Source organism: Pseudophryne corroboree, chromosome 6 (genome assembly GCF_028390025.1).
Source record: "Pseudophryne corroboree isolate aPseCor3 chromosome 6, aPseCor3.hap2, whole genome shotgun sequence".
In the NCBI taxonomy this organism is placed as follows: Eukaryota; Metazoa; Chordata; class Amphibia; order Anura; family Myobatrachidae; genus Pseudophryne; species Pseudophryne corroboree.
Window position 1 is genome coordinate 51,337,623 of NC_086449.1, and position 27,897 is coordinate 51,365,519.

Consider the following 27,897-nt stretch of genomic DNA (forward strand, 5'->3'; position numbering starts at 1 on the left):
TTCGCTTAACCAGGATTCACGTGTGGTCAATCTGTTGAAATCAGAGCACTACATTTTGGCCACCGTGCTCCATCCTAGATTTAAAACCTACGTTGGATCTCTCCAGCAGACACAAGTCTGCATGGGTTCAAAGAACTGCTGGTGAGAAAATTGTCAAGTCAAGCGGAACGCGACCCGTCAACATCTCCTCCTTCACATTCTCCCGCAACTGGGGGTGCGAGGAAAAGGCTACGAATTCAGAGCCCACCCGCTGGCGGTGATGCAGGGCAGTCTGGAGCGACTGCTGATGCCGACATCTGGTCCGGACTGAAGGACCTGCCAACGATTACTGACATGTCGCCTACTGTCACTGCATATGATTCTCTCACCATTGAAAGAATGGTGGAGGATTATATGAGTGACCGCATCCAAGTAGGCACGTCAGACAGTCCGTACGTATACTGGCAGGAAAAAGAGGCAATTTGGAGGCCCTTGCACAAACTGGCTTTATTCTACCTAAGTTGCCCTCCCTCCAGTGTGTACTCCGAAAGAGTGTTTAGTGCCGCCGCTCATCTTGTCAGCAATCGGCGTACGAGGTTACTTCCAGAAAATGTGGAGAAGATGATGTTCATTAAAATGAATTATAATCAATTCCTCCATGGAGACATTCACCAGCAGCAATTGCCTCCAGAAAGTACACGGGGATCTGAGATGGTGGATTCCAGTGGGGACGAATTAATAATCTGTAAGGAGGGGGATGTACACAGTGAAAGGGGTGATGAATCGGACGATGATGATGAGGTGGACATCTTGCCTCCGTAGAGCCAGTTTGTGCATGGAGAGATTAATTGCTTCTTTTTTGGTGGGGGCCCAAACCAACCAGTCATGTCAGTCACAGTCGTGTGGCAGACCCTGTCGCTGAAATGATGGGTTCGTTAAAGTGTGCATGTCCTGTTTATACAACATAAGGGTGGGTGGGAGGGCCCAAGGACAATTCCATCTTGCACCTCTTTTTTCTTTCATTTTTCTTTGCGTCATGTGATGTTTGGGGAGTATTTTTTGGAAGGGTCATCCTGCGTGACACTGCAGTGCCACTCCTAGATGGGCCAGGTGTTTGTGTCGGCCACTAGGGTCGCTTAGATTAGTCGTCACACAGCTACCTCATTGCGCCTCTTTTTTTCTTTGCGTCATATGCTGTTTGGGGAGTATTTTTTGGAAGGGCCATCCTGCCTGACACTGCAGTGCCACTCCTAGATGGGCCAGGTGTTTGTGTCGGCCACTTGTGTCGCTTAGCTTAGCCATCCAGCGACCTCGGTGCAAATTTTAGGACTAAAAATAATATTGTGAGGTGTTCAGAATAGACTGGAAATGAGTGGAAATTATGGTAATTGAGGTTAATAATACTATGGGATCAAAATGACCCCCAAATTCTATGATTTAAGCTGTTTTTTTAGTGTTTTTTGAAAAAAACACCCGAATCCAAAACACACCCGAATCCGACAAAAAAAATTCGGTGAGGTTTTGCCAAAACGCGTTCGAACCCAAAACACGGCCGCGGAACCGAGCCCAAAACCAAAACCCGAAAAATTTCCGGTGCACATCACTAGTTACTATACAATGCTAGTGTTTATGTATACATATCTAACAATTATAATAATAATAATAATTAGCAATAATATTTATTTAGCCGCAGTACCCAAAATCTTTCCAACAATTAATGGTATTGCTGGACTGGATACTCAGAATAATATCCTAAATTATTAAATTATCCATACATTACTCTATATATCTCTCTTCAAGTGGAGTACAATACTCACAACCATGTTTTTCAAAGTGTGTTCGTTACACCGGTCATAAATCTCTCTGGATTTCCTGCTTAGAAAAGAAAAGAGGAAGGAAGGGTCTGATTGAAATAATTCCCATCCACAATAATGGATGAGTACTCATACCTACACCACACGTTTGCTCACTCTCTTCAAAAAAAAAGAAAAAAAGAAATCAAGTCCTAATGTTATAAATAACGTCGCTCCCGTATACTTTCAGAAATGTTAAAAGTTCTGTAGGATATTAGCTTATAAGCACATAGTCTATTATCAATGATCATAATCATCTCTATCTTGATTGAAGGGTTCATTCAAATACAACTCTGTGGTAGTAACAGTAGTAAAAGTCTCTGTATCTCCATACAATTGTTTTTAGTGTTAGGTTCCTATAAGCTCTGGTCTCTGACCTTTTCGTTTCATTGCAAGCTCATGGATCTAGGTGTCCTTCTTCTGCAGCCTTTGCAACGGCTGTATCAGTAGTCAGCGGTACTTGCCCAGGACCATCCTATGCGATCTGTAACGGAACCGAAACATAAACAACTTCTCACCATAACACCGTCTTCACTCTCTTTAGTGATTGTCCTGTGCCGGACTGTGTGTTTTCGTGTTGGTTAAATATCTTTCCAAGGTTCTTGCAGCTTTTGATATTCTAGTAACTGTTTAAATAATTTGTGTGACACATTTGAACCGTCAAATCACTTTGTAGTTTTGAATCCGTCTCTGGATAATATATCTTTGCTCTAGATAATATATATTTGCTGGATTCCAAAAAGAATAACAAAAAAATGATATAGAAGAGAGACTAAGCAGAGGCTTAGGTGTAATTCTACCACTATTGAACCAACGATTGGACCATGCCATGATTCAAATTCTGCCTTTCCTGTCTCTTTTGTACATTAATAATGCTTATTTCTTTAAACCTTCCCTGTCAAATTATGACTTTATTTTTTTTCTCTCAACATTACCTATATTAAACACAAAATATTTTTCAAACTCCTATAACTCTTTCTATCAGTAAATAAACTTTACTGTCTTTGAAACAATAGATCACACATAGAACACCGTTGCTTTACTTTAACTTTACCCGTTAACACCTGTTACACGTACTATAGTTCCTTTTTTTTAACATTAAACTATGTTGTATTAAAACAATGTTGTTTTTAATCAACCCAAACATCTGTAGTAAACATGCTATAGCTTTCTTTATCACCATCACTATCCCTCTTATTATCACATAATTTGTTATTTTGGTCATATGCCAGAACACTTCTGTACACTTCTCCATTAAACTTCATCCTACCATAGAAAGCTTGTGAATCTATGTCATGCTAGTTATCCTTAGATTTGCATAACTCATAAACCCCACACGTCAGATGCATCCACTCACCACTCAAGCACACTCATTCTATGAAATAAAAACACCACAACTGTAGTTGGCGTGAAAGGGGTCAGCTTTTATTTTCTGACTGAGAGGAAGGCCTATTAAATGCTAAAACTAAAATGTAGACTTCCCTCTCTAACTAAGGTGGCGGGGAGAAGAACGGTTAACATAATAAAGTAACATGGGTGAAAAAACATTGTAATACATAAAAAGTAAGCAATAAAAACATATGTGTGAGGGAGCCTTCTGCCCCCAATGTTCCGGGATCGGCCTCCTGCCTGCATCCTGGACATTAAAAATTCAAAAATCCAAGGACAGGGGTCGACCTTCTGCCACTACCCCTGCCCACCAACAGTTGTAGGGACGGAGGTACGCTCCGCCCCTATGAGGTAAAAAATTCGGGCCACCAGCCCCGCCATCCACATATGTTTTTACCAATTAATGGGCTCCACTTGGTAAAGTGATGCCCGGAAACTAATTCAAACGACTAAGAAAATGTTTCTAAAACACACCCCAACTTCTCACCTTGAAGTCATGGTTAAAAATTAAGTAACCGTTCCTAAACCGGCCAACTGCCAGGTTACCAACCTGCCGCCGCCACCGAACTAACAACTAACTAGAGGAGGGGCTAAAAAACCGACAAAACTAACTAGACACTAATGAACGACTAAACCTTAACTAATGTTACCTAAACAACTACCGAAGGGGACCGAAGGACGTGCATAAAGTCATCCCAGAAGATCAGACCGGTATAGAGTCGGATCCCGGAAAGAGATACCACTGTGCGGCACGACCAGGCCACCATGCTGGAGGACAGCACTACCGACCACCGAATTGACCCGTCTCCGAACCAAGTCAATCGCCCCCGGGTTAAAGGCTCCACGCCAAGATCGCCGGGGGACCATGTCCGACCAGAGGATCAGGCAAAACGGCCACTCAGCCATAAGTGCCAGCAGCTGGCGCCGCATCACGAGGCGAATGTCAAGGCCCGTGCGGTGTACCAAATCATTGCCCCCGAGATGTACCACCAAGAACAGCGGATACCCAAAACGGCCAACTGCAGCCCTAAGCCAGTCCCGCAGGCCGTCCCAGCGGAGGCCTCTACGCCCCAACCAGCGCACGGCCCGCAGTTCAGGAAAACGGGTTGTGTCGTAGGCCAGAGCCGACACGGACAGCCAATAGATGTACGAATGGCCCACGAATCATATAAAGCGCGGATCTAACCGCCGTCCTGTAAAAGAAGGGTTTAATGAAGGTCAGAAATTACATAAAATACGGCATTGCTAAATGGGGAACCTATCTACGTCCCTAACGGGGAGTGGAAATGGGTGGGGGGGGGGGGGGGGTTGGGCCACCCAATTTGACTTGAGGCAAAAACGAAACTTCGTTAGCCGGCAAAAGCCGTAGTAAAACCAACGATAAAACAAAAATTCCTCAAGGCCCCCACAACCGCAAAATGCAGTTGCGACGAGCGGCTAGTCCTCAAATGGGTGCACTGGGAGGAAAAGGCCTGATATAGCGTCTGACTGCACCAGACCTCCACCTACCCAGTGCCCGGACTTCGACTTCGGACCAACCCGCCGCAGCAGCTGCTGAAGCCGCGCCGATGCGGAAAGAGTGAGTCCCATAGTCGGCCGGAGATAGACCCAGGTACAAGATACAACGCCCCAAAACCGACCGGAATTGATATCTGGTCAACGGGGACCCATCGCTATGGACGAGCCACCCAGTGGGCGTTGGAGGCCGAAGGGACGAATAAGCCAGGGCCGCGGAAACCGGACAAATGCCCCGCGAACTGGCCCGGCCCATTCGAACCCACTGCCCCCTGCCGGCTACGTCAGTCTTGGAGCGCTGAATCCTGCACCACAAACCGTCGGGACGTATGACGACGTGGGCCGCCAGCATGGGCGAGGCAGAAGTCCGAGAGACGGCCACCAGCTCGCCCACCCTGAACGCGCCGTGGAAGGCCATCGTAAAGGCCGCCATGAAGAGGCGAACTTCGTATCCCGAGGAGCAAATACTCCGGAGGGATCCCAAAATCCGCCGCAGCAAAGCCCCAGTGATCGGCAGACGAGTATCTGGGAGGGGCGGGGACGCCCGTGCCCAACCTTTCAACACCCGCCGGAGGAAAAAGGACTTCGTAAAATCCGCTTCCCCCCGCAGCTGCAGAAAGTATGATATACCCGCCAGAATCCTGTTAACAGACGCCCGCGAAATCCCGTCGGAGTACAGCATCCAGATATATTCTAAGAGTAAAGTGTGAGAGGTCTTACCACTCTGGCCTCGCTCCATGAGGAAGCGACTCCACCGTTCCCAGGCGGCACGATAGGCCGCAAACGTAGCAGGGGCCAACGATCTGTGTGCTAACTCCTCCAATCCGGGTGGATGACCTGCCACACATAAGCAGGACATAATTCCCCATGGAGTAGCGCTGCAGGAGCCATGCGCCGAAACCGCTGCCAATCGCCGCGCGACAGGGCATCCGCAATTTCGTTACGCACGCCAGGGACATGTTTTGCTCGCAACGTAATGTTGTTCACCAAGCAGAGCAAGACTATCTGTGCAAGGACCCGCAGAACCGGCAAGGAAGTGGATTTTTGCCGGTTTATGGCAAAGACCACGCCCAAATTGTCGCACCAGAAGATAACCTGTTTGTTCCGCAGGGCCGCGCACCACAATTCCAGAGCGACTAAAATGGGAAATATTTCCAGCAACAGCATATTTGACGTAAGGCCCCCGCTAAGCCAGGCCGGAGGCCAGGGACGCGCGCACCAACGGCCTGCAAAATAAGCTCCGAACCCGTAACCGCCAGAGGCGTCTGTGAAAAGCTCCAGGGCTGGGCTAGACACAGCCGCCTCCTGCCAAATACGGATGCCGTTGAAACGAATAAGAAATTCGTCCCAAATGCGCAAATCCCTTCGGATTTCAAGAGACAATCGAAGAAAATGATGTGGGCGTCTAACCCCCATGGTAGCCCGTTCCAATTTTCTACAGAAGACTCTACCCATGGGTATCACCTTGCAAGCAAAGTTAAACAGGCCCAATAAGGATTGAGCCTGTTTGAGCGTGAGCTTGCCCGCCGCCAGCGCATATAGGATACCATCGTGCAAACGCAACACCTTGTCCGCGGGGAGCCTACACAAACCACCGACCGTATCAATCTGAATCCCGAGGTAAACCAAGGAGGCGGAGGGACCCTCCGTCTTCTCAGGTGCCACCGGAACACCAAAGTGCGCGAAGAGGGCGAGAGCCCCCTGCAGCAAAAGGAGGCAGCGATCCGAATCTGAAGGGCCGATAAAAAGGAAATCGTCTAAGTAGTGCGAAATGCCCCGTTCGCCCGTCTCCTGCTGGAGACACCAGTGGAGGAAAGAACTGAAACGCTCGAAGTAGGCGCAAGAGATGGAACACCCCATAGGGAGGCACCGATCGATGTAAAAACCATCGTCCAGCTGAAAACCCATAAACCGAAAGGCGGACGGGTGCAGCGGGAGGAGGCGGAACGCTGACTGGATGTCCAATTTACACATCATTGCCCCAGGACCAAAGGACCGGATGGTGTCGATGGCTGAGTCAAAGGATAGATAAACAACCCTACACTGATCCGGAGGGATGGCATCATTAACCGACGACCCTGGAGGGCAGGACAGATGCTGGATAAGGCGAAATTTTCCCATGGTCTTTTTGGGAACTATGCCAACGGGGGACAATACGAGGTCCGGCAAGGGGGGTTCCCGGAAAGGGCCCACCATCCTACCTAGCGACACCTCGGCCTCGACCTTCTGGCGGAGCACTTCGGGAAATTCCCTGGCCGAGCGCAGGTTCGTGCCCGTCCCGGGGCCCACACGCCCATGTATAGGTAAAGGGAAGCCCGACGCGAATCCCGAGTGTAGGAAATGGGCGTCAGCCGGGCGCGGGTACCGTCGCAGCCAGGGAAGGAGTGCCCGAAGCCTAATTGGGGTGGGGGCTATGGCCAACGCTAGAGGCCGCGGGCGCGCGGCTCTGCCGGGTCTGAGGACCGAACGCACCTCCGACCCCAGGACTGGAACAGTCCTTAATCCCGTGGCCCCCCCCACATCGGATACAGGAGTGACGAAAACGACAGCGGCTACCTAAGTCGCATTGTGCATTATTAAAAGCGAAGCATTTTCCATGCCCCGCGCGCCCTGAACCGCCGCGAAAGCCGGCAGAACGAGGGGTGGGACGCTTAGCCCATCTCTTCGCTGTGCCGCTCTCCTCAGCGCCGGCCGAACCCTGGGTCAGTTCCGAGCACAGTTCCACATCCTTCTTGCCGAAGTTATAGATCTGCCGCCCGTGCTGTTTTCGGCGAAAATCCTCATCATAACGACGCCAGGCCGACCCTTTATACTTGTGGTACAGAACATGTATGAGGAATTGATATCGAACTATGTTCATATGTTCGTCCGGGCGGGTCTCTAGGTAACATGCCGCAAATATCAACATGCAGCGTACCCAATTCGGGTAGGAGCGCAGAGCGTCCTCGCTGCCCTGCCCCTTTTTCTTGGCGGAAAGTAAGGCTTTTCTATCGTCACTAGTGAGAGCGAAAATATTAACATATTGGCCCTTGCGGATTCTATCCCGGACCCGGGGCCTAAGACCACGTTGCACCGCCGTATTAGCGCAGTGCACGGTGTCCGATTCCACCGAGACTTGGGAGGCGGACGAGGTCGAATACCGACGCTCGCGTCGTCTGCGGCGCTTAACCCTGTGCAGTCCGCCATCAGAGGAGGACAGGCCCTCTGAGGACGTGGAGGCAAGGGAAGAGTCCGTGTACCGACGCCTGCGGCTGCGCTTGCTAGAATCCTTACGCACCCTGCCGCCAGCACTAGAGGAGCCGGAGTGAGAAACCGATCCTAAGCCGCTAAGGGGTGTAACCGCGCTTCCCCGGGACCAGTCGGGGTCCGATGAAGACTCACCTGCACGAGAGGGAACACCGTCCGTCTCGACGGCCACTGGTCGACTCGCGGAAGCGCCGACAGACTCCATTTCTCTCCTGACATCCGCGGCTGGGGGGACAAAAGAGACATGGTTTCCCCGCTCCTCCACCGAGTTTGCCGCAGCCGGGAGCGGGGCAGGCGGGGGAACGGTCGCGCCAGAGGACAGAAGCGGGGCAAGAGCTTGCGCAATGCTATCCGCCAAAGAAGTGGAGGACCGCCCAAGTCCCCCGGGTACGGGGGATAACAAGGGCGCCACTGCCGACACAACAGCCGCACAAATGGCGGACAGAACAGTGGGGTCCACCAAGGGTGCCGCTGCCGTGGCCTGCGTAGGAACTTCAGAGCCGCCACGCGGGTCGTGTTCCCTACGGGAGAATAGTAAACCCCCCGTTGGGAGCAAGGACCCCGATGATCCCTCACTGTCGGGCGTCACGGTATCGCCGTCCCGCTGGGAGAAATCCCGCGCCAATTGCTCCCGCCGCGATCTTCTCCGATCTCGCGTATTGGCCACCGGAGGAGAAACTGAACCGTCATCGCTACTGGCGGGAGGAGGCACAATGTAGGCATGTGACCCCTCCGTATCCACATTAGCGGGAGATGACCGGCCGCGAGGAGGTGCGGAACGGACACCCCCCGACTGCGCACGCCGCCCCCTGGGGTGAGGAACCCCCGTCGGAGGCGCATGGCCGTGGACGGCGGACGCAGCGCCTCGAGCCAGACGCGGTATCCTGGAGGGGAGGGGCGCCACAGGGGCACCCCCTGCAGGAGAGGCCCGGTGGGGCACGCCGCCGCGGGCGGACGCAGAACGCCCCCGACGTATGGGCCCCTCCCTAGCGGGGATCGGTAGAGGAGGGTGTGCAGTAGCGGGGCGGGGGCGACGCCCCTCCCTGTCGTGGGGGGGCGCGGGCTGGACCTGACTTGATGAGGGGGAGGGGTGAACAGTGGGGACAGGCCTCATCTGGGCCCCCCTAGTGGCAGTATTCCTGGTGCCACGCGCGCGCTGCCTGCCCTGTGCAGGTCTGGCAGCCGCACGACCCCCCTCCCGACCCCCACTTCCCACGTGTTCATTGCTGGCCTGCGGCTGCTGATCCGCGGGCCGGGAGCTCTGTCCCGGCCCCACGTGATCAGGGCAGCCGCGTGTAGCGAGCGGCGAGCTCAGGGATGGCAGGACACCATCCCTGGCTCTTTGCCGCGTATTTCTCCGGCCGCCCAGCGCTCCGTTCCCCGCCGCGGCTAGCAGCGGGGACGGAGAGCGCACGCGCGGGGGAGCCCGGGCGGGCGGCTGAGCCCGGCCGCGCGCGCCCTGGGGTTCCCGTACGGCCGCTGCAGCCTGTCTTCCCCGTGCCGGCTGGACAGCAGACGCGTCTATGAGCCGGGCGGGGAGGCCAGCGGAGCGGGTGGGACGTCTAGCGGCCATGCCTGGAGGGGAAGGAGAGCTGAAATAGTAAGAGATATGCTAAGAGAAGTGAAGGACAGCAAAGATTAAAAAGATTATAAGGGTAGGAATAACAGAAAGAGGGGTTAAATATCAGAGGAAGGGAAATGTAAAAGAATAATGAGATGTGAGCAGAGATGTGAGCAGAGAATAAAGCTATTAGTTAAAATGTAAGAAGGGTGATACTTGCAGTCCTAACGAAAAGGCTGAAGAGAGGCAGGAAGTATCCTGCCGGCTGCCTATATGCATGACAGGCCAGCCCCCTCTCATGCTGCAGCCAATGGGCCCCCCGGCCCACTCTCTGAGTTCCTCCCAGCCGAAAACATTAACCCCTCACAGGCCATGTGGTGCCTTGAGCGGCGCTGCGGAGGCCCTGGACGGTGCGTTTATGCCGCTGTGGTCGCATTATGCTCCCTACGCGGTCTTGACATTTCCCCTTAATAAAAGTTGGCAGCAACACTTTATTATTACTAATACTAATTAACTTTCCCATTATCCCCTATGGATGCTAGAGAAATTATTCTCCTGTTACTGTCAGTTTTTTTAAATGCAATGTAAAATGCGATGTAATCATTATAAATGTCTTACTCATCCACATTATATTCCTTATACTCCCCACTTTTGGGGGTGAGGAAGACAAGAATGCAGCTGTATCTAAGTTCTATACTGTCAGAGGTAAAATGTACACATCATACAAAATCTACTGCTTAACCACAGTCTTAAACAAACATTTTTTTTTTCTTTTGTTCTTGCTTATACATAAGTTGATGGTTTGGCTCTGACTGTGTATCCATAATGTCTTATTCATGATAAAGTGTAATATTGTATTACCTTCTATAATTTCTTTGGTTATGAACTTGAATGCATGCACATAGCATTTACAAAAAAAATTACTGTATCTAGAGATTTATCATCTGGTCATACATATATTATCAATAAATGTATACCAAGGCTCCACCCTCTAAGGGTTTTAACTTTTTTTTGGCCTAGCGCCAACTAATGACCTAGGTAGTTAACTATGTCAGCACACCGTTGACTTTTGTCTTGCGACACCTTGTGTCCTGTTCTGCAAGAAAACACAACTGTTTAGTATCTAACACAAATACTTCAAATAATTTATAGCACAAAGGTATATCATCCACATACTGGTTACACCATCTGTAGGTAAAAAGAATGTAGGTTATTTTTGCAAGTACAAAGAAAAATTGTATATAAATCTTTTGCATAATCTAGTCCAATACAGTGTAATTTATTCCATCAACATTAAATTTTTCTCATTGGGTAGTCTGTGTCCTACCATTACTTACACACAAGGTTAGTAATCATACTACATCAACATACTATACATTTCTTTGCTTATCTCAAAATATCATTCAGACTGGCCAGTCCACTCAATCCAGTTTTCACAAGATCTACTTCTCTCATCCACACTCCTTACTTGCATCCAAGCACAACTACAAACTTTCCTTGGACTGCATCCATTCTATGGAATGCCTTGCCACATACACAAATTTCCTGAAAACTCACTTAACACCGCTCCCATTATCTGTATAACCTTTTTTTATACAATCATATCCCCACACTTTCTGGCTACGGAACCTGGTTTATTACTGCATATCGTGCAGTCCACCAAGAACTTTTTCAATCTATATCTAATATATCAATGCCTATACTTTGTCATGGATTTTAGCAAGCATATCCTTTACTTCCATTCATGAAAACACAGGGTAAGTGATATATACATGTATGCTATGTATCTAACTGAATCTGTCCCTACTCTATACTTTTTGCATCTGTACAAATACCTCATCCGTGATGCAGTATATTTTACAATGTACCTTACAAATTAGGTTTCTTCCAAATAAATTTAAAGAATTGCCTAAAAGTATGTTAATACTGGAATCTTAGTGATTTACAGCATATACTTTACAATCTGATATCTTTATCTTTCCCTATGATTCTAGCTGCTGCTGCTGCTTTGAAAACTCTCCCCCCATATAGCCCACATCTGAGATAGAGAAATCGGTATCGTTTGCAGCCTTAGGGCGTTGTCTTCTTGACTGTCTGAAAAAAAGGGGGTATACAAAAGACAGTACTTGCGCAATAAAAAACTAGGAGCTGCCTAGTTACCACACATGGAGGGACAAACACATGAAATCCCCAAAAATCCATTCATTACTTGAAAAAGGTCACAGGAGAGTGACCGAAACGCGTTGTATTGGAACAGAGGACTTCATTGGACGAGGAGCAGTGATACCAGTTGAAGGACTTTCATGCTGAAATAAACTCACTGCGGTGGTGCTGGGCTATTTTCAGCCTAGGACCATATTGCTTTACCATAAGCTAGCCCACCGCAGCTCCATCATATGGTGAGAGATTTTATATTCATCTATTGCACGGTCACTTCCAACAATCCTCTGCTGCCAAGTCACGGATTGCACTTTATTCATGTTTAATGTCAGTTTGTTTTAATAAATATTTTTATCTTGTGAGATCAAATCATTTGGTCCATTGAAATTTGTGGATTGACCCATTCCCATATATTTAAGGGTTCATCTTTAAACTTTGAGCGCCAGTGGATGCCACACGTATCTTTCTGTCATGTGTGCTTCTTGACTGTCTGCCAGATGCAGATCTGTTGTCAGCGCTAACAGCGTTAAAGCTATCTCTAGCCCACATCTGTTGCTGGGATTTTTCCTGATTACAGTTATGCTCCCGTAACTACACTTTTTTTTTATTATTATTGGCAGCTTTCTGTGATCCATCTTATTAGATGAAAGAAAATAAAAATCAAAGCTCACTGAACACTTTTTATTATTACATCATGATGGATGCTGCAGGAAGGGGGGCACGCTTCTGGGCTGTTACAGCCCCCTAGATCTCCGTGCTACACAGCGTTGGAAACTGAAGGCCTTTTTTTTTTCTTCTTCTTTATATTGCAATACAACACATGGCATCCAGCCATTAATTTGCTGGCAGACCTTCTCACAATATATTGCATTAAAGAATATTTACATATTAAACCCATATGGGAAACTTTGCTTCATAGTTAAATACTAACATCAGATGAACACATTTTTAACTACAGATCTGCCAAAAGCTATTTGAACACGGACATCAACTCTTTTGTTTCCTCAGTTCACCACACATATATTATATATATATATATATATATATATATATATATATATATATATACCTTATTTCAAAACTTGTAACCATCACAGACAGAAGGTTTCTATTAGACAAATATCTGAGAATATACTTAACGGAACAAACACTGAACTTATGTCCCACACACAAGACACCATAAAACACAAAACACACAGATTCGCCAGCGCAAGGGCGTGTTCTTTTGGTACCTGTTGAATACCATAGTTTTATAGTTTCAGAAGTTGGACGCCCCTAATTTAAATAATAAAAATCAGTTTGCAAATTTTACCCGTTTGCAGACTTTAATATCTTGCAGATTTCAACAGTTTTGCAGATTTCAAAATACGCTTAGTATTGGTTGATCAGGCCAATATTATATAGCATACTTGAAATGCACCTCTTAGTCACAGTACTGTACAAACTCTATGCATATATGGAATATTTCTTCCATAACATGATATGCACACTTAGGGTTAATCCTCCCTGCCCTTCCCATACGCTGAAAAATTTGCAATCCCTGCAATCTTTCACACACGCGACACGTCTGTCAACTCGGAAACTGCAGTAGTCCCTCTTATCATAAACTACAATCACAAAGCACCATGCCAATTTAATGCCAAGCAACATGCCAAGTTGCTTGTGTCTTTGTGCACTACAATGTTAGCAAACAGACTTAGGTTATGGTTAGCACAACACCTCTTTAGAGTTGCTCAGTTCTTTTGTGCACAAATAAACAATGTTAATAAACAGACTCAGAATATACTTGGGACTTTAGTCCGTAGATTCCGTTATTTACCAGAATCCATATATGATTAAAACAATCAGCAGCTCTTTCTAGCTCAGTATTACAATATAGTTACACTCAATTACATATAATCAACTATAACCTTGTGTAATCACCTTATTTATTTCATTTACCCTTCTTGCACACGTGTAACTGACTAAAAGGGGGAAGGTGGTCTATGTGCTTTTACTTAATTTGGCCCCTATCTTATCTGACGCTCACAGCGTTAACGAGGGCACGAAATACTGCAAATTCAGATTGGAACTCATTCAGACCTTGTGAAGATGGTACACAGCATTTATTCACACAATTACTCAAATTACTCGTAGAGTGAAAAACCCAGGTCACTATTTCTCTGCCCAAATACAAACTTTGAATTAATTAATTTTAGTATTCTTATTTTCATGCAACAGCATCTGTCAATCATCATTCCCGAGTTACTTTTCCTCGCTACTTGGTCCTTCAACCAACTTGAGTACAACTAATCAGTAATGCAATTACTGAGTACATCACACAGGTAACCAGTAAGTGTAAAAGCACCATGCATAACATATTAGCATGTCATATTTTATACTCACCAGTGCCCGTAGTAGTGATGTTAGGATTGGTGCCGTCCTCAGCTCGTCTGGCTGGTCGTCTCCACCCTTTGTGAGAAGTCGATGAAAGGACCAATTCGAGTTCGCACTGATGGAGCCCCCACCTGTTGGATACCTTTTTCAGGGTTAATTAAATTAACCCTCATGTTGCTGTTTGAGTTTTTATGTAAAAGAATTAATTGAAAATAGATTTAGCAAAATCAATAATTATTTATTAAAAAGGCCACGCCCGTATAGAGGTTGAGAGGGAACATCCTCTCAAGCCTGGGTCAAAATGCTTTAACAACAAATACATGTAAAAACAATGAGTTTTATAATATACAGTTACGCCCCATTCTTATAACCCTCCCATATGAGTTCATTCATCTGGAATACAGTGTTATACAATATTAGAACAATTGGCAATGAAAACTAAAAGATACTCGTGATCTTCAGCTATGTGTCCATATTAAGAATTAAGCTGGACACTATGAGCTTTTCGGATGTGCGTATGTGGAATCAATACTTAGCCAACAAAGTTGTTATTGTACTTTGTATAGAGTTCAAATGAAATACAAATGAATCTGCTGTATCATCTAGCTAGAAACAAAATGGATTCTCTTATGCTTTATACTATACTAGTGAATGTAGATCACCTTTGATATTGTGATTATTAGGTGTATGCATAATATACGTACTATCCCGTAGTACATATATATAGCTGTTAGGCCTTCAGCAGGTTGTCTATGTCACAGTATTCGACAGTAGTTAAACACATTTCGTTCATTAGACTATCTGGTGTCAGTAATGATTCTGTTAATGCTGTAATGGTATGGAAAACAGCACATCCAATAAATATAGGTAGTGCCTACAAGGTGCAGACAATCCAGTGTTCACAATAAAATAACATTTAATACACCAAAATCATAATTTAGGGATGAATTCACACAAGGTTAAATTGCATTTGGAATTTATTGCATATTGTATTTATCATGAGTATTGTGCTGAGTGATAAGAAAAGAATATCACAGTGAATATATATTTCAAACAAGAAACCCCGTACTATAGGCAGCAATGTTAGTTTCAATACTTGCAAAACTTCCCAAAAGATATTGCTACTAATGTGATATAGAAATATCTCACAGCAACAAGCATGTAAGCAAAGACACGCCCTTTTATGCAGAGTATGACACGCCCCCTTGGTGGTACGGAGCAATTTGAGCCGCACATCCTACTGTAATATTCCTGATTCTAGTTTTCAAAAGTAGGTGAGTATGGATATACAGTACATACAGCAAAACACATATAAAAGGGGAAAGTCCAAATAAACCTACAGCTGTATAATCTGCCCAAAGGGACATTTGCATGGGAGAATGGACAGTTTATCAATTACACTGATTTCCAAAAAAGTCAGAAAATTTGCTATTTAATACAGAGTAAACAATTTCCTCGGATTGGGAGAGCAGTGTATGCTAATATGGGGGAGCAAATCAGTGCAATCAGTGTGCGTCTTTTACCCTTTCTGGGTGGCTCCTCAGATGCCAGTTTCAGCAGTAGTAATTTCAGCCTCTGCCTGGTTCATTCACTTAATGCAATGCGATTGCAGGACCTGTTCTGCACATGCCCAGAAGGGTATTACACATGTCCCGGTTCCCCATCAGGAAACTGCACAGAGGATCGTGATTACACTCCTTACTGAATAACCACCTACACTGGCTAAGCTGTGCGGCGGGGGGATTGTTTTACTCCAAGTTATTCCTCATGAGGACAGGAGACAAGGAAAGACAGCAGCAAAGCAGGGAATACTAAGTATCATTCCTTCTACAAAGCAATCATTGATTGTCAGGAAGACCCTGTGTTTATATTTCATCCACAGCTATAAAATTACGTAAATACTTTATTTGCTGAGTAGTAATAATAGGATTTTAATTACCTACTGTAAATCCTTTTCTTATAGTCCGTAGAGGATGCTGGGGTCCACATTAGTACCATGGGGTATAGACGGGTCTCCTGGGAGCCATGGGCATTTTAAGAGTTTAATAGTGTGAGCTGGCTCCTCCCTCTATGCCCCTCCTACCAGACTCAGTCTAGAAACTGTGCCCGAGGAGACGGACATATTTTGAGAGAAGGAAATACACAGATATTGGTGAGATTCACACCAGCGCACACATAACAAGGTAAAACAAGCTAACCAGCTTTAACAATTCAGCAACAGCTGAACAACAGTACTTAACCAAGTAACAAGGCAGTGCTGAACCAAGTAACTACTGCAGGAGAATGAAGAGCCGGCCGGGCACCCAGCATCCTCTACGGACTACGAGAAAAGGATTTACCAGTAGGTAATTAAAATGCTAATTTTCTCTTACGTCCTAGAGGATGCTGGGGTCCACATTAGTACCATGGGGATGTACCAAAGCTCCCAGTATGGGAGGAAGAGCACGGAGGATCCTGCAAAACTGGTTGACCAAACTTAAGGTCCTCAGAGGCAAAAGTATCGAACTTGTAGCAAACGTGTTTGACCCTGACCAAGTAGCTGCTCGGCAAAGCTGTAAAGCCGAGACACCCCGGGCAGCCGTACAGGAAGAACCCACTTTACGAGTAGAGTGGGCCTTAACAGATTTTGGACATGGCAAGCCTGCTGTAGAGTAAGCATGCTGGATAGTAAACCTGATCCAGCGAGAAATCGTCTGCTTAGAAGCAGGACATCCAACCTTGTTGGGATCATAAAAGGACAAAAAGAGCGTCTGACTTCCTTTGACGAGAAGTTTTCTCACATAAATCTTCAAAGCCCTCACAACATCCAAAGACTTTGAGGTAAATGAGGAGTCAGTAGCTATTGGCACCACAATAGGTTGGTTGATATGAAAAGCCGACACAACCTTTGGAAGAAACTGCGGACGCGTCCTGAACTCAACTCTATCTTCATGGAAAATTAAGTAGGGGCTTTTGCAGGACAAAGCCCCCAATTCAGACACGTATAGCAAATGCTAATGCCAGCAGTGTGAACGCCTTCCAAGTGAGAAACTTGACCTCAACCACCTGTAAAGGCTCGAACCAATCTGACTGCAGGAAATGCAAACCCACATTAAGATCCCAAGGTGCCGTAGGAGGCACAAAGGGAGCCTGGATGTGCAGGACCCCTTTCAAAAAAGTCTCAACCTCAAGGAGGGAAGCCAATGGTTTCTTGAAGAAAATGGACAAGGCCGAAATCTGGACTTTTATGAAGCCCAAACATAGGCCCACATCCACACCGACTCGCAGGAAGAGGAGAAACCTCCTAAGTTGAAACTCCACCATAGGAAACTTCTTGGATTCACACCAAGACACATACTTTTTCCAAATACGATGGTAATGTTAAGACGTTACTCCTTTCCTAGCCTGTATCAGGGTAGGAAAAAACTTGTTCGGAATGCCTTTCCGAGCTAAGATCTGGCGTTCAACCTCCATGCCATCAAACGTGCCGTGGCAAGTCTTGATAAGTGAACGGCCCATGTTGCAGAAGGTCCTCTCTAAGAGTAAGAGGCCTCGGATCTTCAAGCAGTAACTCTAGAAGATCCGCGTACCAAGCTCTCTTTGGCCAATCCGGAGCAAGGAGGATCGCTTGAACTCTTGTTCTTTTTACAAGTTTGAGAATCCCTGGGATGAGCGGAAGTGGAGGGGACATATACACCAACTGGAATATCCACGGAGTCACCAGTGCGTCCACCACCACTGCCTGTGGGTCTCTCGACCTGGAACAGTACCTGCAAAGCTTCTTGTTGAGGCAGGGGGCCATCATGTCGATTTGAGGTACGCCCCAAAGACTTGTCACCTCTGTGAACACCTCGGGGTGGAGGCCACACTCTCCTGGATGGAGATTGTGTCTGCTGAGGAAGTCCGGTTCCCAGTTGTCCACACCCAGAATGAAGATCGCTGATAGCTCCATCGCATGCCTTTCTGCCCAGAGGAGGATCTTTGTTACCTCTGACATTGCAGCTCTGCGTTCCGCCTTTTTGGTTTATGTAGGCCACCGTCATTACATTATCCGACTGCACCTGAATGGCCTGATCTTGTAGAAGATGTGCCGCTAGTAGAAGGCCGTTGTAGACGGCTCTTAGTTCCAGAATGTTTATCAGAAGTATGGATTCCAGACTTGACCACCTTCCTTGGAAGTTTTTCCCTTGGGTGACCGCGCCCCAACCTCTGAGGCTTGCATCCGTGGTTAGAAGGATCCAGTTCTGAATCCCAAACCTGCGGCCCTCGAGAAGGCAAGGCATTTGTAGCCACCATAGGAGTGAAATCCTGGCTTTTGGCGAACGATGTATCCTCAGATGCATGTGCAGGTGAGATCCTGTCCAGGAGATCCTGCTGGAAGATTCTTGCAATGAATCTACCTTACTGTAAAGCCTCGTAGGAGGCAACCATCTAACCCAGAAGGCATTTTTACTGATGAACCGTTACCCGGGCAGGCTTCAAGAAGTCCCGGACCATTGATTGTATCACCAACGCTTTATCCACTGTTAGAAACACCCTCTGCACTTCCATGTCGAGGATCATCCCTAGGAAAAACAATCTCCTTGTTGGCTCCAAATGTGACTTTGGAAGATTCAGGATCCATCCATGATCCCGGAGTAGTCGAGTTGTGAGAGCAATGTTCTGCAACAACTTCTCCCTGGAAGATGCCTTTATCAGCAGATCGTCCAGATATGGAATTATGTTCACTCCCTGCTGGCGGAGGAGTAACATCATTTCTGCCATTACCTTGGTGAATACCCTCGGTGCAATGGAGAGGCCAAATGGCAGTGCCTGGAATGGATAGTGACAATCCAACAGTGCAAATTTGAGATAAGGCTGGTGTGGCGGCCAAATTGGAATATGGAGGTATGCATCCTTGATATCTAGGGATACCAGGAATTACCCCTCCTCCAGACCTGAGATCACCTCTCTCAGAGATTACATTTTAAACTTGAATTCCCTCATTAAGGGTTTAAAGATTTCAGGTTCAATATTGGTCTGACCGAACCGTCCTGTTTCGGCACTACAAATAGGATTGAATAGTAACCCGTTTTCCAGATGAGGTGGAACTGGGACAATGACATTTGTCCTTTGTAATTTTTGAACGGCTTCCTGTAGGATAGCGCTTTCTGTCAGCAAAGCTGGTAAGCCTGATTTGAAGAATCTGTGAGGTGTGAGTTCTTGAAATTCCAGTCTGTACCCCTGGGATACAATATTTTGCACCCAGGGGTCCAGGCCTGAGGACACCTAGACCTGACTGCAATTTCTTCCACCATCATGCTGAGGATTTAGAGGAAGCAGAACCAGGCTTCTGTTTCTGGGAACCTGCTGGTGTAGGTTTTCTGGATTTACCCCGATGGGTAGGATCTCCACACTTTTGTTGGATTCCGCATCTGCAGACCATTGGCGCAGCCAGAGTCCCCTGCATGCCAAGACAGCCATAGAAGATGTCCTTGCATTCAGATGACCCAGGTCCTTCATGGCCTCCACCAGGAAACCTGCAGAAACCTGTATGTGATTTAAAACATTTTAATGTCACTTCTATCCATAGGATCTAAATCCTCTAATAATGTGCCTGACCACTTTACTATGGATTTAGAAATCCATGCACAGGCAATAGTGGGCCTTAACGCCATGCCTGAAGCTGTGTATATTGATTTGAGCATAGTCTCAATCTTGCGGTCTGCCGGCTCTTTCAAAGTGGTAGACCCAGGGACAGGTAAAACCACCTTTTTAGACAATCTAGATACAGAAGCTTCTACTATAGGAGGGTTTTTCCAACTTTTTCCTGTCCTCTTCAGAGAAAGGAGGAGCAACGAGAACCCTCTTTGGTATCTGGAATTTTGTGTCTTGGTTTTCCCAAGATTTTTCAAACAATGCATTTAATTCCTTAGATGCAGGGAAGGTAAAGGAGGCTTTCTTATTGTCTGTAAATTAAGCCTCCTCAATCTGCTCAGGTACCTTGTCAGTAATGTGTAAAATGTCCCTAATGGCCTCAATTATGAGTTGCAGCCCCTTAGCAAGGGATGCCTCCCCCCCAGTATATTTTCATCACCAACTCCAGTATTAGAGTCGGTTTCCGTGTCGACCTGCAATATCTGGGCAAGAGCACGCTTTTTGGGGGCATATACCAGGGGATTTGGATGATGTAGTGGGAGCAGAATACAACAAAACCTCTACAGATTTTTTCAAAACCTGTGTTTCAGTCTCATTATGAGCTATCCTAGATGAAATCTGGGATATCATTCCCTTAATAGAAGCCACCCACTGGGGTTCGGATTCAGAAGGTTGAGACAGTATATTGCATTCCTGAGTACATGGAATAGACTCCTCTGGAGAAGATACACACTCTGCAGCACAAGACACAGAGTCCCTAGACATGGTAATGTGAGATATATAAACATTATACACACACACAGTAAAATGTCAGACACAGTTTCCCCGAAGTACCTTCAGAGAGACAGAGTTAAGGAGCCAGCACACACAGTGCCCCAGTAGGCAGTTATATAATAAAAGCCTGGTGCTGACTGGGTAACCTTAATAGATTATACAGTACTAAAATGTGAATAAACACTCTCCCCCCCTCTGTAACCCTCTGGTACCGCACAGGATAGCTGGAGTTATGTTGAGGGGCAGCGCTCCCTGTCAGCGTCTCTGAGCTGTGATCTGCAGGGAGAAAATGGTGCTGGTGAGTGCTGGATCCGCTCTTAAGAGAAGCTCCGCCCCCTGTAATGGCACGTCTTTCCGCACTTCTGGAGATTATACTGGCCTGAGGTAATGGTGGCGAGCAGAAGTACAGAGTCCCTGATAGCAATAGGGACCAGCGTAAAGGGTATTGCGCTGGCCCAGGGCTCCCCTCACAGCCCCACACGCATATACCTCTGAGCCCTCCGAAGCGCAGACTTACACCGCTGTACTCCCACCCTTGTGCCACCATTCTCACCGGTGACCTGCTTATCGGGACACCGGCGTCATACTCACCATCTCGACCTTCTGGCTCTGTTAGGGGGTAGCGGCAGTGCTGCCTCCGGGGCTAGCGATCATCACCGTCAGGAGCTCAGTGTCCTGTCAGCAGAAATAGGGGACATTAACCTCTAGGGTTGGTTCCTATTCCCTCCTTAAGTCCCACGAAGCAGGGAGGCTGTCGCCTGTAACCTAATTCTATAAAAAAAAGAATTCCTAGGAGCTCCCCTAGCTGTGACCGGCTCCAACGGGCACATTTTCTAAACTGACTGTGGTAGGTGGGGCATAGAGGGAGGAGCCAGCCCACACTCTTAAAGTGCCCATGGCTCCCAAGGGACCCGTCTATTCCCCATGGTACTAATGTAGACCCCAGCATCCTCTAGGACGTAAGAGAAATTGATAAAATTATTCTTTGAGGTGCCAGATAGTCATTGTTACATGATCACCTAAGTATCTCTCCTGGGTCTCTCTTCTAAAATGTAGATGAGAAATGTACAAAAGTATTAAATACTGATGAAATAATTTTATTCAATGAGTGTTATGGGGACAACTGCTAGTAACATGTATAGTTATTACAGATATGAGGCCGGTGGATGTAATGGCTTGGAGACGGCCAGAGCTCTGATCCGGCCAAACTCGAACGTTCTTTTTAAAGCAGCAAATGTTTACAAGGCAAAACCAGTCTCGGAGCTCCGGCCGTCTCGCAGCCCATTACATCCGGCCCATTATTTGTACATGGTCCTTCAGTCTACATACAGGACAGATCTGTCTGCGTTACATCACTGAGTACTATGGACCTGATTCAGAGATATATGCAGCCAGATCTGCGTCCATCTCCTCACATGCTGGGGGCCACCCAGCACAGGACAAGGCTGCCCGGTATGTGTGATGGTCTGCCTCCTGATGCATCTGCAATTAGATTGTGGACACATCAAACTAATGTTGACCCCTGGCAGCGCAGCCTGTCTGCGCTGTCAGAAGGTCAGCCGCCATTTTTTATAAATGGAGCTGCTGCATGGGACATCACGCACCGAAAACAGTCACGGCATGCCCTCGATGGGTCCACCGCACCCCACCCCCAATCATCTTGTGGCCACATCCTTCATAGATGCAGCCGCGAGAAGGGTCACACGTGCACTGCAGCCAGTGCATGTGCGCAGACCACCCAAATGCAGCCGCTGCGTACAGATGCACGGCTGTGTACAGGTCTGAATGACCCCCTATGTCAAAGTTATTATCGTGTATATTATTACTGTCATACTAGTTTCATTTATTGTGAAGGAACTTTACTATTATCCTAGTACACAGGAGCCCTAAATCAGATCTGATCGCAGCAGCAAAATTGTTATCTGATGGACAATACCATGTGCAGTGCAGGGGGGGGGCAGATATAACATGTGCACTGCAGGGGGGGGGGGGGCAGATATAACATGCAGGGGGAGTTAGATTTGGGTGGGGTGTGTTCAAACTGATATTAATATTGCAGAGTAAAAATAAAGCAACCAGTATTTACCCTGCACAGAAACAAATAACCCACCCAAATCTATCTCTCTCTGCACATGTTATATCTGGCCCCCCCCCCCCACCACGGTGCACATAGTTTTGCCCATTATCTAACAATTTTGCTGCTGTGATCAGATCTGAATTAGGCCCAATGCGCACAACTTGGAACTTATTTAGTTACATGATGTGGAAAGCAAGCATGTGCTGTAACCCATAGCAACCATATATCAGCTATTAGCTGTCTAGTGCCAGCAAACAAACAAGTGTTATAATTTGGTTGCTATGGGATACAGATGACCAGTGTTTTACTTGCACCATTTTACTAAACAGTAATAGTCGTAATATAAAAGGTATTAGAGAAAGAACACGGAGGTATAGAGACCAGAGGAAAGACCTGTAGCGGGTATACTGTAGTTACTACACATAGTTTTTTTGAAAGCCAGAGATTTTCACTCCATTTGTGTGCTGGATATAAAGGGCAATAGAAATACAAGCAAAACAAGCCTGAATTTACATGTATTATTACTGCCCTTTATCATCCAGCGATCATAGACAGCGAGAATCAGTGGCTTTGAAAAACTGATATTTAGTAAATATAACCCATATGGTGAAACAGAACAGCATACATTGTTCCTGTAGAAATACCCAGCACTCATAGCCCTGCTGGTCAGAGAAGGAATCCCAGTACTGAGAGGAGCTGCTGGAAGTCTCTACTAGTCCCAGCACCTGCATGAGCAGAACAGCTGTATATTACAGAGCTCAGTAATGGCAGTCCCACGGTCATTGGCTATTGTTATACTGCAGCTCTAGTTCCTAACACAGAGACCTTCCCAAGGGGAAAAGTACCTCCAGGTCCACTTGTCTGACCTCTCCTGTCTTTATCAAGAGTCATTTATATAAAACACTTGTCACATTCAGAAAAAAAATATTGTCTCCATTGAATTCATACAGTTGTGATAAGTTACATTACTTATGATACACAAGCTGCATTCAGGCCCTCAGAGTGACTCTGCATGTGATTACTGAGTGTTTTCTTTCTAGTAAAACACTTGTTGCATTCAGAACATGTAAATGGTTTCTCTCCTGTGTGACTCCTGTGATGTATAACAAGAACTGACTTCCGGGAAAAACATTTCCTACATTCAGAACATGTAAATGGTTTTTCTCCTGTGTGAATCCTCTGATGTATAACAAGATATGACTTATTGGAAAAACACTTCCTACATTCAGAACATTCAAATAGTTTCTCTCCTGTGTGACTCCTCTGATGAATAACAAGAGATGACTTCTGGGAAAAACACTTCCAACATTCAGAACATTCAAATGGTTTCTCTCCTGTGTGACTCCTCTGATGTATAACAAGCTCTGATTTCAGGGGAAAACACTTCTTGCATTCAGAACATTCAAATGGTTTCTCTCCTGTGTGACTCCTCTGATGTATAACAAGCTCTGATTTCCGGGGAAAACACTTCTTGCATTCAGAACATGTAAATGGTTTCTCTCCTGTGTGACTCCTCTGATGTATAACAAGATACGACTTATTGGAAAAACACTTCCTACATTCAGAACATTCAAATAGTTTCTCTCCTGTGTGACTCCTCTGATGAATAACAAGAGATGACTTCTGGGGAAAACACTTCCTACATTCAGAACATGTAAATAGTTTTTCTCCTGTGTGACTCCTCTGATGAATAACAAGAGATGACTTATGGGAAAAACACTTCCTACATTCAGAACATGTAAATGGTTTCTCTCCTGTGTGACTCCTCTGATGTCTGATAAGATGTGATTTACATGTAAAGCTTCTGTCACACTCAGAGCACAGATGTGGTCTCTCTCCTGTGAGACTCATCATGTATAAGTTAAAAACTTCTATCCAGAAAATGAAAATAGTTTCTTTGAACCATTCAGAAGCTTAAGAAGAAATTATATCTTTAGTTGGCTAGAGCAGGAAACAAGATTCATTTCCACATTGTCTCTTTCTGCAGCCTTGTATTCTATTATTAGTTGGATTCCAGCTCCTTAAATTACCTGTAATAAACAAAACAAAAATGTTATTTAATAGCCTGAAGATCACCATTGTAATCAGCTGTAGTGTTATATTGTATAAGGAACATGATGTATCTTTATGTATGTTGCCTAATTGCTGGGCTCCCATTTCCAGTCAGATGTGCAGTACAGAGAATGACAGTTAGGAAGTATCCAATTAGCTGCAGTATATTGATAACTTATCACAAATGCAATCATTTGGTATCCTGTTAGCGGCGATAAGTTATTATCGATAAGTCTCCATAGGGTTTATCGTGGTTTCTCTTCACCATCTTTGAGCTGTTGGTAAGTAGTGCATAATACCTATTTAAAGCTAAAAATGTTGGGATTTGGTTCTGAACCCCTGGTACATCCCCCTGAATGACTAATGAGGCACTTTGAAGTTTTTAATTATTTTTAATTAGCCAATAATGACGTCATTTTTGGGGTCAAAAAATGCAAAGTGATGGAAATTGGGGTACAAGGTATGAGACAGGTATATTGGGGTGTTTAATAAGTAGGACAAGTGTTTTTAGGCTTGCAGGTGGGAGTAAGCAGTCCGTTTCCACTTTTTTTTAGTCCCCTAAAATTACCCAAATATACACTTATACCCGTTTTTTATGTACCCCAAATTTAATGAGCACTAATTTTGCTGAAAAAATTTGATTTATATAACGTCCACTCGCAAAGTTAACGATGCAAGGGAAAAATGGAGGACATTTGAAGAAGCCCACCTGAGCTCGGTCACGGAGGATAAATCTATTAAATTTCTGGACAAACTCAAGAATCAAATTGAGTCTTACAGAATTGAGCTGGTTAAATATAAGAAAGACAAGTTACGCAAAGTTGAAGCAGATTACGAACAACACCGTGTCTACACTTGGTTGGCTAACAGCACGGGACCTCCTTCACAAAGAAAATTCACAGGCCCACGCAGACGTAGGACACAAAGAATGCAGTATAGCACGTCGGACAGTGACACCGATGAGGTGTCAATATCAGACAATACAGCTTCTTCTCAGGGAGCCCCTTCAGGGGTAAAGATCCGGGCGATCACGTCCGGCAGACGAAAAAATCCACCAGACGGGGTGGCCAGTCGAGGCGGCAAGCGGGGAGGAAGACCCCCAGGTCGACGCGGACCTAATCTTCAATTTGTCCTCAGCAAGTTTATCCCCAGCTGAGATTGCTGTCCTGTCCAAAGGCCTGGCATATGTACCTACTAAAGCCCCTGACAAATTCAAATGGAAAGTGGAGACTTTTAAATTAAACAGGACATTGAAACTAAAGGAACACTTTGAGAGGAAACCGGATCATGCTACAGTGAAGGATCTTCCACCACAGATACGTAAACTAGGAACAACTTCCAAGTTTGACCCAGTGTCACAAAATGCATCATTCAGGACATTCACCCACATGATGGAGAATTTACGGAATGAACCCTCCCATGCAGGTCTTCAACAACCTTACCAGAGATGAACAGACTGCCCTTAATTCCCTGACAGAATGACAGGATATAATCATCAGGGGAGCGGAAAAAGGGGGTGGCATCGTGGTTCTTGATAAACAGGACTATATCTCGGAATGTGACCGCCTTCTAGCAGATAGAGACACGTACAGTCTATTAGCAAGTGAACCGCACTAGATAGCATCCTGACAGATGCCTTGTCTGAAGGCTTGATTTCACAGGAGAGCCACAATAAATTGTCTTGTGTGCATCCTGTTATCCCAATATTTTATGCCATTCCAAAAATACACAAGGATGCACAGCGTCCCACTGGCAGACCTATCATTTACGCCAGTGGGTCGCTGTGCGAACCTATAGCTATCTATTTAGATGCTTACCTGCAGCCTTGCGTACAAGCCATGTTCACGCATCTGAAGGATTCAAATGTGCTTCTGAGGAAATTGTTGTCATTTGGGGAGGTACGGGATGGCACTATACTCACCACACTAGACGTAACAAGCCTCTATACCTGCATTCCGCACCAGGCAGGTATAGCAGCAGTCAAATGGTTGATCACTCATAACAAATTGTACACGGGGCCCGATGTCAATTTATTTGTAACATTGCTTGAATTCACTTTGACCCATAACTACTTTCTTGTCAATGGGCAGTTTTTTTAAACAGAAAACCGGGTGTGCGATGGGGTCGGCAGTGGCCCCGTCGCTGGCTAATGCCTACATGTGGGAGGTGGAACGTTCCTTGTTCTTTGAGAACCCCACTATTGTAGAGCACATTTCACTTTACTACCGCTATATAGATGATCTCCTTCTGTTTTGGACCCATGACGAATTGTCATTGGCCAAGCTGATTGAAGATCACAACAGGTACCCCAGTACAGTCAAGTTATCAGTGACTACACATATGACAGAGATTTGCTTCATGGACATTAACATCAAAACCCACAATAGACATATTCAGACCTCATTGTACAGCAAACCCACTGACCGCAACACTTTGTTGCGATATGACAGCTTTCACCCAAGAATTTTGGTCAGAGGTCTTCCCTACTCACAGTTTCTTCGGGTCCGCAGCATCACCAGCGAACCCGAGGAACTTGAGATTCAGTTAAACGCCATGTCTGAGAAATTCTCACAGAGAGGTTACCCCCACAAACATCTTGAAACAAGCACGGGCCAAAATTATGTCTATAAACAGAATTGAGCTACTACAGAAAGAAGGCACTAAACACACGGATGACAAAGTGACGTGGGTCAATGAATTCAACACTGCCAGTGTGAGAACAAGTAAACAAATTAAGCAAATGTGGCTGATTGTAGCCTCTGTCCCTAATTTAGCCTCCCTTAAACGCAGTAAGAACATGCCATGCTATACCAGGAGTGCGAATATTAAAAATGTAGTCTTTAAAAATGATGTAACTGGCTTTAAAAATCCCTCTGCTGCCCAACTTTTCCACAGTCATAAAGCGGGTTGTTTTAAACGCCTGGGCTGCACAACGTGCAGCTACATGCTCACGGGCAGGGCCATAACTACGTGTGTGCCAAGTGGGCTTGGCACACAGCACAGTTGCCCTGAGGGCGCACGAACAGCGGCATGTAATGAGTCAAATTGACTCATTACATGCCGCCTCTAAGTCTGCGCCATGTGCCGCAGCCGCGCTGTGCAGGGAGGAGAGCTACAGCACCGGGCAGGTGAGAAGGAGGAGGGGGGAGGGGGACTGTAGCCGCAGCAGCGCTATGTCATTGGTAGTAAGCGCCGCTGCAGCATCCCCCTCTCCTTCCGTATAGGCTGCCCGGCGCTGCTGTGGATGCTGGGATGCGGTTCCTCCATCCCATCATCCCCAGCAGCGCCGGGCAGCCTAT

At 46.2% G+C, this 27,897-nt stretch overlaps 1 protein-coding gene across 1 annotated transcript in view; it reads right to left on the reverse strand.

Annotated features, from left to right (window-relative positions):
- Positions 1–22,654: 22,654 nt before the first annotated feature.
- The window catches only part of LOC134936079 (gastrula zinc finger protein XlCGF17.1-like), a 58,330-nt gene continuing 53,087 nt past the window's right edge, over positions 22,655–27,897 (reverse strand). The window contains exon 2 of the mRNA XM_063930987.1: positions 22,655–24,576. Within this exon, the coding sequence (XP_063787057.1) occupies positions 23,516–24,400 (885 nt within the window). The 5' untranslated portion in view covers positions 24,401–24,576 and the 3' untranslated portion in view covers positions 22,655–23,515. The remainder of the gene's footprint in view (positions 24,577–27,897) is intronic.